At 36.3% G+C, this 14,309-nt stretch overlaps 1 protein-coding gene across 1 annotated transcript in view; it reads left to right on the plus strand.

Annotated features, from left to right (window-relative positions):
• Positions 1-14,309, plus strand: part of SLC2A13 (solute carrier family 2 member 13) — a 521,832-nt gene that overhangs the window by 232,061 nt on the left and 275,462 nt on the right. The window contains exon 4 of the mRNA XM_052640217.1: positions 3,049-3,157. Within this exon, the coding sequence (XP_052496177.1) occupies positions 3,049-3,157 (109 nt within the window). The remainder of the gene's footprint in view (positions 1-3,048; positions 3,158-14,309) is intronic.

Raw genomic sequence — 14,309 nt, forward strand, 5'->3', positions numbered from 1 at the left:
GCTTGTGTTTATCTCCAGACTTTCTATTATGTTCCAATGATCTATATTTCTGATTTTGTGCCAGTACCATGCTGTTTTGTTTCCTGTAGCTTTCGAGTATAGTGTAAAGTCACAGAACCTGATTACTCCAGCTCTGTTTTTCAAAACCCAGATTTAAAAAAAAAAACAACTAGGAAATAAATATGGGATGTTGTGTGATAATTTATCTCTTGTTATTTTGGCTAATAAAACTTTAATCCTAATTTGTCATCATTTTCTCTTTATTTTTCTGCCCTCCAATATCAGTATTGCTTAAACTATCAAGTCATGAAACAGGTTAATAGAGAAAATAAATACATCTATCCAAAGATTATGATAGATTTCTTACAGAAGACTAGTTTCTCATCTATGGAGTTTCCTAAAAGCTGAAAAATGGGTTTGGGTGTTTTTTGTTTTGCTCTGTTTTGTCATATCATAGTGGTCTTTAAATTTTTTCATGGTATATAAAGTAAATTATAATCTTTTCCCCTTCGTGGATCACATTCTTGTCGTGGTGAAAGGGCTTGCATAACTCAATGAAGCTTTGAGCCATGCTGTACAAGGCCGCCCAAGACAGATGTATCATAGTGAAGAGCTTTGACAAAACATGGTCCACTGGAGGAGGCAACCCACTGTTATTCTTGCCGCAAGAAACCCCATTAACAGTATGAAAAGGCACAAATATATGACACTGGAAGATGAGTCCCCCAGATGGGAAGGTGTCCAGTATGCTACTAGGGAAGGATGGAAGGCAATCACTAAATACTCCTGAAAGAATTAAGTAATGGGCCAAATTGTAAACAGTGTTCAACTGTGGATATGTCTGGTGGTGAAAGTAAAGTCTGATTCTGTAAAGACGTAGGAGCCTGGGTGCTACAGTCCATGGGATAACAAACAATCAACTTGGTCACTGAATAATCTTTTATATGAATTTTTTGATTTATGGAAATAGGTAGGTATTTTATTGATGGTGTGCACAGTCCTTATTTTGTGGCTCATTCATAGATTTCTAAGTTTGCAGATGAGTCTGCTTTTCAGAGAAGTGACCCAGATATATTTCTATATTTTCATAAAAGCTACCTATTTGAAACAACCTTCTTAAAACTTTACTTAAATATAAAACAACTTGACATTTATAATACTCTTAGCCTACTTTCTAAATGGGTGTGTCCAGTCTTACCATCTAGAGACAAAATTGTTGGAAGTCAATCAAGTCTTCATGCAATTATAATTGTTGCTATGTAGAGATGAATATCTTTACCCAGCAATCTTCAATACTAACTAATGCCCTGTCTTGACATCCTGTATGAACTTGTATTGCTGAGACAATAGCACATTCTATTCCATTTCTGTGAACTGGAATATAGATTTCCAGAAGATTCCAAAATAGCGAAATTTTCTCATTTCTCAGGTAGATTTCTACCTGACTTGGTTTCAGTATCAGCATCAGTTCAGTCGCTCAGTCATGTCTGATTCATTGCAACCCCATGAACCGCAGCACGCCAGGCCTCCCTGTCCATCACAAATTGCCGGAGTCTACCCAACCCATGTCCATTGAGTCAGTGATGCCATCCAACCATTTCATCCTCTCTTGTCCCCTTCTCCTGCCCTCAGTCTTTCCCAGCATCAGGGTCTTTTCAAATGACAGCTCTTCGCATCAGGTGGCCAAATTATTGAAGTTTCAGCTTCAACATTAGTCCTTCCAATGACATGGTTTAGGGTTTACTTAAAAAAAAAAAAAAATAGCCTCCAGGAAAAATTCCTCTAAGGAAGCAATTAACTTCCTAGTGATCGCAGGCTATTTCTTATACAGCAGGAATATCAAAGATCCTTTTAGTCAACTCTGGCACCATAATGACACTATACAGCATGCCTCTGTGAAGTTGTAACAAGCACTTCTGGGAATAGAAGGGGCACTTTGGGTAGTTATGTCCAAATGATAGGCCTTAATTGGTTAGTTACCTTACTTAAGGCCTGAGGGTTCAGATCTAGAGCTTTTCAGAATTGATCTAGATTCTGATATAGAAACACCCATTTTGAAAGCCCATTGATATTTTTAAATTATCATTTAATACCACTAGGAAACTATTAAAAAATCTAGAAATATCATACATATACCTATATAAAATAGATTTTAAATTTTATCTCTTTATTATCTTTTGGGTATTTTTATTAATAATACTCATTTCAGTCATAACTGAGTCTGATGTCACAGTCGGATTCCTTAACTTTAAATACATTGGAATTAATTTTGTTACTTTAGTCAAATGCTGCTGCTACTGCTGCTAAGTCGCTTCAGTTGTGTCCGACTCTGTGCGACCCCATAGACGGCAGCCCACCAGGCTCCCCCGTCCCTGGGATTCTCCAGGCAAGAACACTGGAGTGGGTTGCCATTGCCTTCTCCAATGCATGAAAGTGCAAAGTGAAAGTGAAGTCGCTTAGTTGTGTCCGACCCTCAGCGACCCCATGGACTGCATGCAGCCTTCCAGGCTCCTCCGTCCATGGGATTTTCCAGCAAGAGTACTGGAGTGGTGTGCCATTGCCTTCTCCCTTTAGTCAAATAAATTGTAATAAATTCTGTTCCTTGTTTAATTGTTTTTTAATGAATGCCATTCTTTTAGTTGATTAAAGCAATTTTTCCAGTAACTTTGTAAGTTGTCCCACATTGAGCGGATTTTAAATAGTAATTAATTGCCTGCAAGCAGAAGAACAGAGTGTTTGTTACAGCTCTTAGAAATTTAAGGAAAAAGAATTTCTAACCATTACAGTTATGTAGATCTTCCCCCAGTATCCATAAAATGTTTTAACTTGAATTCTCTCTAGTTGATTTTATAGTTTCAACTCAAATATTTACTGTTTTCAAAAATATATTATGCCCCTATTTCTATAAAAGTACACATGTTCTATTTTTAAATGCCAAGTTGTGTTGATTCCATAGAGATTTGGGGAAATTTATCCTAATGGGAATAATTACTGTGGGAGCTAAAAATAATAGATGTGTCCTTCTTTTTCTTCCTTTTTTTTAAAAAGCTGGACCTGTGATCTGCAGAATGCTGAGTTATCCCCCAACTCGCCGAGCGTTAATTGTGGGTTGTGGTCTACAAATGTTCCAACAGCTCTCAGGCATTAACACCATCATGTATGTATTTCTTTCTAACTTTTTACTGAAAAGATTGTGAGGAATTATTTTATATGGAAAAAAAATAGTAGGACTCATGGAGATTTGTTTTTATTAAATGTGTAGAAGTCTCCTTTTGGGAGATACTTAACCATACAGTATTTAAAAAAAACTGTATAGTTTAAAAGTCTTACCAAATTTTAACTAGAAGGAAGTGACTTATTTTGTTCATTGTAATTATTGGCTTTATTGATTTCTTACAATTTCTTTTTTATGCCATCAATTAGTTTCTTTTATTCTGAGCTACTAAATATATCATTTTTCATAAGCTATTTCATGATTTACATTAAAAAGTAAACCGAAGGATAAACCTGGCATTTATTAGAGATCAGTGGACACACAACTAGTTCATTTCCTTTTAGGACAGTCAGTTACAATACAATGTGATAAGAACATTAATAGAAGTATGTCTTTTACAACTAGAGTACAGTAGACCAGGGATGGACTGGGAGCAAAGAAGTAGGAAATATACAAAAGTTCCTCATTTTCTAGTTTTCACAGTAATTCTCAAAGTTGTATGTGTGTTGTGGGCGAAGCCGAGTGAATAGTGGGGGTTTGACTATTTCATTCATTCAATGTTAAACCCATTTTTGATGGTTGATTTTGTACTAGATACATAGCAGTGAAAACAGGAGACACAGTCCTTGGCCTTATAGAGTATACAGGCTGGTGCAGGAAACAACACATTAAATAAATTCACAGTTTAATACAGCATTTCAAATTGTCATAAGAGCTATGTAAGATTGTTTCAAGAGAAGACTTTTAAGATCCTAGGTAACAGAATATGGGTTAGAGAAAAGCCATGATTTTTGCTGAGAATCTGGTTATTGGTGAAAAGCTATGTTTTCAGAAGCTTTCCGTTATACATAAAATTATTCATTATTCATTAGAAAAATACAAATTATGTAAAATATATTTTACCCAGTAAACCATTTGTTTTGGGGACTTTTGTTTTTTTTTTTTAATTGCTTGGGTTATAATGAATTATTCAGTGGTAATTTCAGAAGAGTGAATTAGTTAAAGCAGTAACTAGGGCCCAAGGACCGATTAGATTAAGTTGGAATTTACTAAGAAACTCCAACTTGAATATATCCATACCCTTTGTGAATTTGACTTTAATGATAATCCTTGTTAGCTTTCTGAACTACATTTTAATATTGGTTCTCTCCTCCCCTCTAACATTTACTTTCATTTTTTCCTTACCATTATCATATCTATTAAGCTTATCTGTCAGTATAGCACCTAACAGTTTTGTTTCTGAATGTGGCATACCATGGCTTTTCTGAGGCACATCCACTGTCCTTAGTGTAGTAATGGTATGGAATTGTAACAAGCCTAGCACCAATCTTTCAAACAATACAATTCAGTTATAATCCTATGTACAAATCTAGTTCATCAACCTAATTTAACATATGTCCTATTTCTCAAAATCTTTTGTTTGTTCTACCCTTTTCTAGTCATTTAAACTTAACAAGTTTAAAGCATAGAAAGTGAATTTTTGTTGTGCTTCTTTGTATTCCTATAAAACAAGGATCACAGACAGGGCCAATCTAATTAGTCAGTGAGGTGAAGCCAGTGTGTTCCTAGTTGAAATGATTGTTATATAGTCCACTTGTGATATCTAATGTAAAATGTGCTGATTCAAGTTTTCAGATTTTAATAAAGTGTGTATTTCTCTAAATTCTCAGTCTTTTCACAGTGAGATCAAGTGAAATGACTATAAGGATCTTGATATTCCTTAAGATGTATGAGAGTCATAATGTACAAACTAATAGGTAATGTCTTCAATACAGCTGTTGCTTGTAGTTGAATATTAATCCTGGAAAGTAGGATTAATAAAATAAGGTAAATGATGGTTAATTTTATACTGTGTCTACATGATGCAGAATAGGCAACTCCCTGCAGACTTTACTAGAACCTTAGTATCGGAGGTTAGAAGACTAGACACTTAAATGATGTTACCTATGCTAAGTAACTGTTGGTTTTTCATAGTATATAACTTCAGACATTCATATTTTAAGCCCATAAAACTGTAAATCAATTTCTTTAAAGTATACTATGCTATTATTATTATTTGGATGGAAAATGACTAATTTAGGATCCTCATATAATGTGTTTTTTCCTACTTTATCTAGTCTGTATTCATGTGTGTGCATGTATATCTTTTTCTTTTTCCATTTTTTCCCCCATTATCCTTAAGATACAGTAAATACTATCATAATTTTTCTTATAGTTTAAAATAATCTTTAAATGCAGCTTAATAGTTTTTTATTGCCTTTACTAGAAAATATCTATTACATTTTTTCATTTAAAAATGTTATTTAATTCAGAATTCTATTTTTAATGAATATTTTTTATGTATATTACTCTTTATTCTTTTTCGCTTCTTCTCTTTCAAGTGGAAAATGAAGTAGGCAGTGCTCCTTTATATTTCCAACCCAAACTTAATCTGTAGAAGTTGATATTTTTTTATAAAATCTATTTTATACGCCAAGTTTTAATTCTGACTTTTACCAAGAACAGTTCATAAAAGATCATATGAAAACATATTGAAACATAAAATCATCCTTACAATTGTATTATATAATCTTACCATGTTTAGTTTTCTCTGGTCTCCCTCATAGGGGCTTTATTTCTATATCCATGAATTAATGTTCTATTTCAGTTAAAGAAATAGGTTTATTTCTTAGAATATTTATTCTCTGCTATGAAAAAAAAATATATGTATATATAGTGTGAGTGTATCCAGGTATTCTATATTTGTGTAAGTCGTGTTTATATCCTAACCCATACCTTATCGTCCTCCTGTCATATCAAGCATAGGACTTCTAAGGTCTTAACACTGTTACATACTTCAGACACTACATTTAACTTTTAGAAGAGGCAATTTTCTATTTTGACTCTAATCAATAATTTCAAACATGCTGCTGAATAGGTTATTCTCTATTCACAAGAGAGAACAGAGCAAATAGAGTTCTGTTTTCCTGATATATTCCTGCTATATTATTGTACTACCTCACAGAGCAATAAAATATTTCCACATGTCAAAATAAATGGAAGAGTAGTGATCTATGAAGAATATGATGATTAATGTGAAAACAACTCACTTAAGTAATTCTCATGTGACTTATTCTAAACTCTGGTTATAATGTCAATAATTTTCCAATTTCTAGCTAAAAGTTTTTATTTTATTAATAAAAGGGTCATTCCCACATTATTATTACCACAACCAAAATGTGTATGGGTGAATAATTAGGTGGTAGGGAGGGAGAGAGAGAAAAAAAAGAAAAAGAGATAAAGTAAAAGAAAGGAAACACTTGGCTACATTTGGGTTTGTTAGCATCTTGCTTCTTTTGAGGAACTTAAGCTATATTTTGATATGTCTTGATAATCATAAAATTAGTCCATCTTGGACAGGTGGAAGGTAGCAGAGTTTTACCTGGGAAAACCAAGTGTTTAAATGGATCATTTTAAGGTTACACAGAAAATCTGCAGTAAAGAGAAGTAAATCCAGAATTTTAAGCTTTTATGTCAGCTTCAGGTAAAAGGGATTATGGGTGTATAAACTTCTTTTGGACACTCTAAATAATATGCTATTTTTAAGCTGCTCTTCTTTTAGATTAATGCTCCCAGATTCATCTCTTCTTTCTCTTTTCTACTAACTTAAAGTAGGGGTGGGAAATAGGCAATTACATAGGACGAGCAGATCATTCCCACTTGCACAACTGCTTTACTTTAATCCCTGGTGGATCACTACTTCTTTGTGTTTACTAAAGATAATAGAAGGCTTTGGAAAAAATGGCCTTGCAATACTAATCTTAATAGCTATCAGTTACTAAGCATTAATATTGGGTTGGTGCAAAACTAATTGTGGTTTTGCATTGTTGAACTTTGTTATTTTATATTGAAATACATTTGTAAATAAATGTGGTTATATTAAACATCATTTTCATGTGCATTTCTCACTTCTTTTTTATTTTTTTGCTAACCCTTATTACTTGCCGTTTATTTTATATTTATTTTAGACTAGGGAAATGATGTTAGGCAAAAAAGCATATTCGGGCAATTTTCTTATTTGAGTTCAAAATGGGCCATAAAGCAGGGGAGATAACACACAACATCAGCAACACATTTGGCCCAGGGACTGCTTACAACTTTACAGTGCAGTGGTGGTTAACAAACAGCTAACAAATTCACAGTACAGAGGATCATTGAAGTTGATCCTCTTACAACTGCATGAGAAGTTGCTGAAGAACTCAACATCAACCATTCTATGGTCATTTGGCATTTGAAGCAAATTGGAAAGGTGAAAAAGCTCCAAAAGTCAGTGGCTCATGAGCTGACCACATATCAAAAGCATCATCATTAAAGTGTCATCTTCTCTTATTCTTCGCAATAACAATGAACCATTTCTCAATTGGATTGTGATGAGAGATGAAAAGTGAGTTTTATATGACAACTAGCAACAACCAGCTCAGTGGTTGGACTGAGAAGAAGCTCCAAAGCACTTCCCAAAGCCAAACTTGCACAAAAAAAGGTCACGGTCACTGTCCGATGGTCTGCTACAAGTCTGATCCACTACAGCTTTCTGAATCCTAATGAAATCATTACATCTGAGAAAGTATGCTGAGCAAATTGATGAGATGCCCCCAAAACTGCAACATCTGGAGCCGGTATTGGTCAACAGAATGGGCCCAATTCTTCTTCATGACAACACCTAACTGCATATCATACAACCAATGCTTCAAAAGTTGAGTGAATTGGGCCACAAAGTTTTGCCTCATCTGCCATATTCTCCTGACCTCTTGCCAACTGACTATGACTTCTTCAAGCATTTTGACAATTTTTGCAGGGAAAACACTTCCACATCCAGCAGTAGGTAGAAAATGCTTTCCAAGAGTTTGTCAAATCCCAAAGCACGAGTTTTTATGCTACAGGAGTAGACAGATTTATTTCTCATTTGCAAAAATGTGTTGATTGTAATGGTTAATATTTTGTTTAATAAAAATGTTTTTGAGTCTAGTTATAATGATTTAAAGTTCACTGTCCAAAACCAGAATTACGTTTACGCCAACCTAATACCTGGTACTACTCTGCTGCTGCTGCTGCTGCTGCTGCTGCTGCTGCGTCACTTTAGTCGTGTCCGACTCTGTGCGACCCCATAGACGGCAGCCCACCAGGCTCCCCCGTCCCTGGGATTCTCCAAGCAAGAATACTGGAGTGCGTTGACATTTCCTTCTCCAATGCATGAAGGTGAAAAGAGAAAGTGAAGTCGTTCAGTTGTGTCTGACTCCTAGCTCTAGCATGTAAAATAAATATTATCAGAAAAGGAAAAATAGGACAACACTTTTAGCTTCTTCAGTAATATAGTTATTTATTAATGTCATGGTAAAAACAAACATGTTTACTGTTTTATATATATAACACTATAAAAATTTTCATAGATGTGACCTCTCTTGTTCTTTATAAATATCCTGTTGAGTCAGCACAGTAGTTCTTCTGTTTATTCTCAAAGTAAGGAAGCAAAGGCTTAATGAGTTAAAGTGACTTGTCCACTGTAACATAAGGGTTAGAGCTGAGGGTGTCCAATTGCTAAGTTGTGTCTGACTCTTTCTGACCCCATGGACTGCAGCAAGCCAGGCCACCCTATTCCTCACTATCTCTCAGAGTACGCCAAAGTTCCCTTGAATTGGTGATGCTATCCAACCACCTAATCCTCTGCAACCCTCTTCTCCTTTGGCCTTCAATCATTCCCAGCATCAGAGTCTTTTCCAGTGAGTCAGCTGTTCACATCAGGTGGCCAAAGTACTGGAGCTTCAGCATCACTCCTACCAGTGAGTATTCAGAGTTGATTTTCTTTAGAATTGACTGGTTTGATCTCCTTGCTGACCAAGGGACTCTCAAGATTCTTCTCCAGCACCACCATTTGAAAATATCACTTCTTTGGTGCTCAGCTTTCTTTATGATCCAAGTCTCAAATCCCTACATGACTACTGGAAAAACCATGGATTTTAACAATACAGACCTTTGTGATGTCTCTGCTTTTTAATAAGCTGTCTAGGTTTGTCATAGCCTTCCTTCCACGGAACAAGTGTCTTCTAATTTCATGGCTGCAGTCACCATCTGCAGTGATTTTGGGGACTAAGAAAAGAAAATCAGTCACTGCTTCCACTTTTTCCCCTTGATGTGAAATGATGGGATAGCATGCCATGATCTTTGCTTTTTGAATGTTGAGTTTTAAGCCAGCTTTTTCACTCTTCCCTTTCACCCTCATCAAAGGGCTATTCAGTTCCTCTTCACTTTTTGCCACTAGGGTGGTATCATCTGCATATCTGACATTGTTGATATTTCTACTGGCAGTCTTGATTCCAGCTTGTAACTCATCCAGCCCAGCATTTTGCATGATGAACTCTGCATATAAGTTAAATAAACAGAGTGACAGTATACAACCTCATCGTACTTTCCCAATTTTGAACCAGTCAGTTGTTCCATGTAAGGTCTTAACTGTTGCTTCTTTACCCACATACATCTTTCTCAGGAGACAGATAAAATAGTATGATATTACCATCTCTAAGAATTTTCCACAGTTGGTTGTGATCTATACATAGTCAAAGACTTTAGCATAGTCAATGAAGCAGAAGTAGATGTTTTCCTGAAATGCCCTTGCTTTCCCTGTGATCAAGTGAATGCCAGCAATTTGATCTCTGGTTTCTCTGTCTTTTCTAAACCCAGCTTGTACATCTGAAAGTTCTCAATTCAAGAAGCTGAATTGAGCTTCTACTGAATAGGCTTCTACTGCTGAAGCCTAGCTTGAAGGGTGTTGAACATAACCTTACTAGCATGGGGAATGAGCACAGTTGTGTGGTAGTTTGAACATTCTCAAACACTGCCCTTCTTTGGGATTGGAGTGAAAACTGACTGAGGCCAGAACCTGATTTTCTGACTCTGGCTCATCTAGGCTACCCTTTAGTGGTAGAACACCTTAAGTGCCTAGGGCTGTCACTTTAAAACTTGTTAGGAAGTGATATGTAAACAAACCAAAGTTAGTGAAATTCAGTTTCACCCAAGGATAAAAGTCCAAAATGACTATGAGCTAATAAAGTTGCATCCATCTCAAGAGTTATAAAATGCATCAGACTAAACTGCTAGTACCCAGTTGAGACCTTTGCTTTATATGCTGATCTGGAGTTCCTGGACAGGCCAGCCTAATGGTATTATACTTGTTAATCATATTTAATAATTTAATTTTATAAGTGCAATAGTTTTGAATTTGTTCCATTATCATATTTTATCCCCAACAAAGTCTCCTAGTGTGAAAAATTACCATGCAATCAGGAAACATAGTACAAAAAGCAAGCCAGATGGTGGTAAATATAGAGAAAAATAAAGTTGACAGGAAATAAGAAAAGAATAAGGATTTGCTCTCTCATGTTGTAAGTCTGAACCAAATGTGATGTTTTACTCTCTCTGAAGTTCTCAGCAGGTAGTATGAATGGAAGAGAATGCTAACTGATTAATATGAACCTTCTCTTCTCTTTGCCTCCTTAGTAGGGCTCAGAATATAATCCAAAAGCCTTTGAAAGGTAATATGCATATCTCATTGGAATGTTTCAAGATGAGTATATTGTAGTCATTTGTGATCATTGGAATCAGGATAATTTGTTGCAAGATCTATCTCGACCATGGAGATTTGGGCATGCCTGTTAATTCCCTTCATTCTGATTACCAATAAAGTGAAGTGCCATGCTGTGCTAAATCTCTTCAGTCTTGTGCGATTCTTTGCCACCCTATAGACCATAGCCCACCAGGTGCCTCTGTCCATGGGATTCTCCCAGCAAGAATAGTGAAGTCTCCTGCATTGGCAGGCAGGTTCTTTACCACTAGTTCCACCTAGGAAGTCCATAAAGTGAAGTAGATGGACTTTAATGTACATTTGAATGAGGAAAAATGGAGTTTCAAGTGAAAGTGGAAGGTCAAAAGTTGTGTTTGAAATACTTTAAACCTTTCTTGGATGAAAAGTTGTCAGGAGATTGATTTTAGTCTCAAAAGAAAAATGTAAGCAATAAAATGTGAGCTTCATAAGAAATTTTATGAGATTGTATTTTCTTGAATATGATAATCTTTTGTTTCCTTTGTGTAATTCACAGATAATTTTGTCCTGTAACAGGAATCTTAAAACTACATCTGCTCAAGTATTCACTTATTTATTTTTCAACCAGCATTTACTGTATTGTTAATAGAGTTTCAGATACTTGGAAACTAAAATTCTTGTCTTTAAGAAGTCTATATTCTTCCTAAGCAGATAGACCAAATAATTATTATGCATTATTATAAAAGCATAAATTAATATGCTACTTGACCAATGAAAAATGAGTGACTTAATTCTATCTGGAAAATGAGGGCACATATAAACAGTTTTTGTTATTTAAATGTTTTTCCTTATCTGGAGTCATTTTAGGGGCAAAAACATGGTACTTCAAATATTAACACCACCTACTGTGTTAGGTATGAATTTAAATTGAAACTCACTACTCGGATGTAAATTCTACAAGCTTCTTAACTTCTCAGAGTCCCAGTGACCTGAAATAATACCTCCTGTGGTTCTTGTGGTGTTTAAATGAGATATCCTATATGACTCAGGCCCGAGGGAGGGACTGAGACCATGTTAATTTCCCTTCTGCTCCCTGTGTATAGCAGCTTAGAAATGCCAGGTCATTTGTGAAAAGCAGAGGCATTGCATAGTTAACTTGTCCTCTTTGGCCCCAACCCATCCATCAGTCCAGCATTTGAAGCATCCTCTGTAAAGACAAAATTGTTATACCCTTTTTTTTTTTCTGATACTTGTTTCTAATTTTCAAAATATAGGAAAAGTGAAAATAGTATTTTTTTTCTAACTAACAAATGTGACTGCAGTGTTATCTGCTTCAGTGTTAGATACATTCTTTTTTGCTCTTATGTTTAGTCAGGGAGAAAAGACCTCAGTGATGTTTTTAAAGTTGACTTTTATTGGAGTATAGTTGCTTTACAATGTTGTGTTAGTTTCTACCATACAGCAAAACAAATCAGCTAAATGTATACATATATCCTCTCGTTTTTGGATTCCCGTCCGATTCAGGTCACCACAGAGCCCTGAATAGAGTTTCCAGTGCTATACAGTAGATTTAGTTTTCTTCTTTATACATAGTAGTGTATATATGTCAATCCCAATTCATCCAACCTTCCCCTTACGTCTTTGGTAGCCATAAGTTTGTTCTCTACATCTGTTATTCTGTTTCTGCTTTGCAAAGAAGTTCATTTCAACCATTTTTCTATATTCCACATATAAATGAACCAGAAAAGACCTCAGTGACCTTTAAACAATAAGAACAAACAATGCCTCCCTAGGAAGTGTAGGAGCTGTGACTAAGTATACCCTGAGTGGCATGACTTGTGTTTTACATCAAAAGACAGTCAAATCCTTTCTGCATGTTTTCTGAGTCAGGTATGAATTTAAACTTTTGTGATAATTAATGGAAATTTATCCCCCCCCACCAGTTTGTAAAATACCCTAAGATTTGGGTTCCCTAGGACATCTTTGGTGATATGATGATATGGTTTCCTTGACTGACCTTTCTGTCTCTCATACGTCTTGGTGAAAGGTAAGCAGAAGAAATGGAGATGCTGTCAATGAATTGAAATAATAGCACAAAATCCAGGGGTGTGCTCTAAGAAATAGGCCTGCTCTGTCCCTAAAGTAGAACCTTGCTCCCCAAATCATATATGAGTTTGAGAGTAACCAGTCCAGTTAGTTCCAGGTGCGTGTGTGCTAAGTCACTTCAGCTGTATCCGACTGTCAGATCCTGTGGACTGCAGCCTGACAGTCTCCTCTGTCCATGGATTCTCCAGGCAAGAGTACTGGAGTGGGTTGCTCCTCTGTCCAGGGATCCTCCCAAACCAGGGAGCAAACCTGTGCCTTTTACATCTGCCTGCATTGTCAAGCAGGTTCTCTACCACTAGCACCACCTACAAAACTGTAGAAATGTTCATTCTTTAAACAAATAAGGGGAAGGCACTCCTCCAGGGAACAGACATACAGAACATAATGTAGCCCATCCTCAGGGAACCTTGGTCTTTTGCTCTCATCTTTAAAAAGATGTAGTGCCACCTGTCTTGAAAGGTTGTTTTGAGGATGAAATGAGGTAAGGAAATGTCTGCCTCACAGAAGGTCTTCAGATGTTGGGGAGTTGGGTTCTCCTCTTCTCATCCTCGCATTTGTTATCCTCTCAATAATTCAGCTATCTGGGCTGTCCTCACTTGGTCAGCATTCTCCTTAAGAGCTTTTCCTTATTGGCACAATACAGCATTTCATCTTCAGTCTCCTTCATGATTTTTTCTACTCAGTTTACACTTTAATGCTAATGCTCCCCGGGCCTTGGCTTACAACTCTGCTGGGAGGTTTTGTTCCCTTCCATAGTTTCAGTGACCATCTACCTGTTAGAGATGGCCTAGCATACACTTCCAGATCAGAACTGCTCTGAGATGTATAGTCATATCCAACTGCTGGGCATTTTTATTTGGATATCCTATTCTCACCAACCTCTACATGCACAAAACTGACTCCCTATTGTTTCTCACCAATTCTGCCCTTCTTCCTGTTATGAAGGATTTAACCAGTGGAAATCCAGGACTGTGGTTGGGGAACCAAGACGTCCAAATTCAACTAGTTGCAATTCCCTTCACTTTTACTCCTTTACTATCTGTTACTGAGCTTCCCAGGTGGCTCAGTGGTAAAGAATCTGCCTGCCAAAGGAGGAGCCACAGGAGACGCGGCTTTGATATTTGGGTCAGGAAGATCCCCTGGAGGAGGAAATGGCAACCCACTCCAGTGTTTCCACCTAGAGAACCCCATGGACAAAAGAGCCTGGAGGGCTACAGTCCATGGAATTGCAAAGAGTCAGGTACAGCTGAGTGAGCACAAACACACAACATGTCTTATATTCTTCCTATTATCTTCATTTTCATTATCTGTCCAAGGTTAGGCCATGCTTTAGTTACAGTTCATTGTATTTGCAAGTAACAGAATTTACTCAAACCTAACTTTACAAAAAAAAAAAAAAAAGAGTGGTTTGCAATA

The sequence above is a fragment of the Budorcas taxicolor genome, chromosome 5 (assembly GCF_023091745.1).
Source record: "Budorcas taxicolor isolate Tak-1 chromosome 5, Takin1.1, whole genome shotgun sequence".
Classification (NCBI taxonomy): domain Eukaryota; kingdom Metazoa; phylum Chordata; class Mammalia; order Artiodactyla; family Bovidae; genus Budorcas; species Budorcas taxicolor.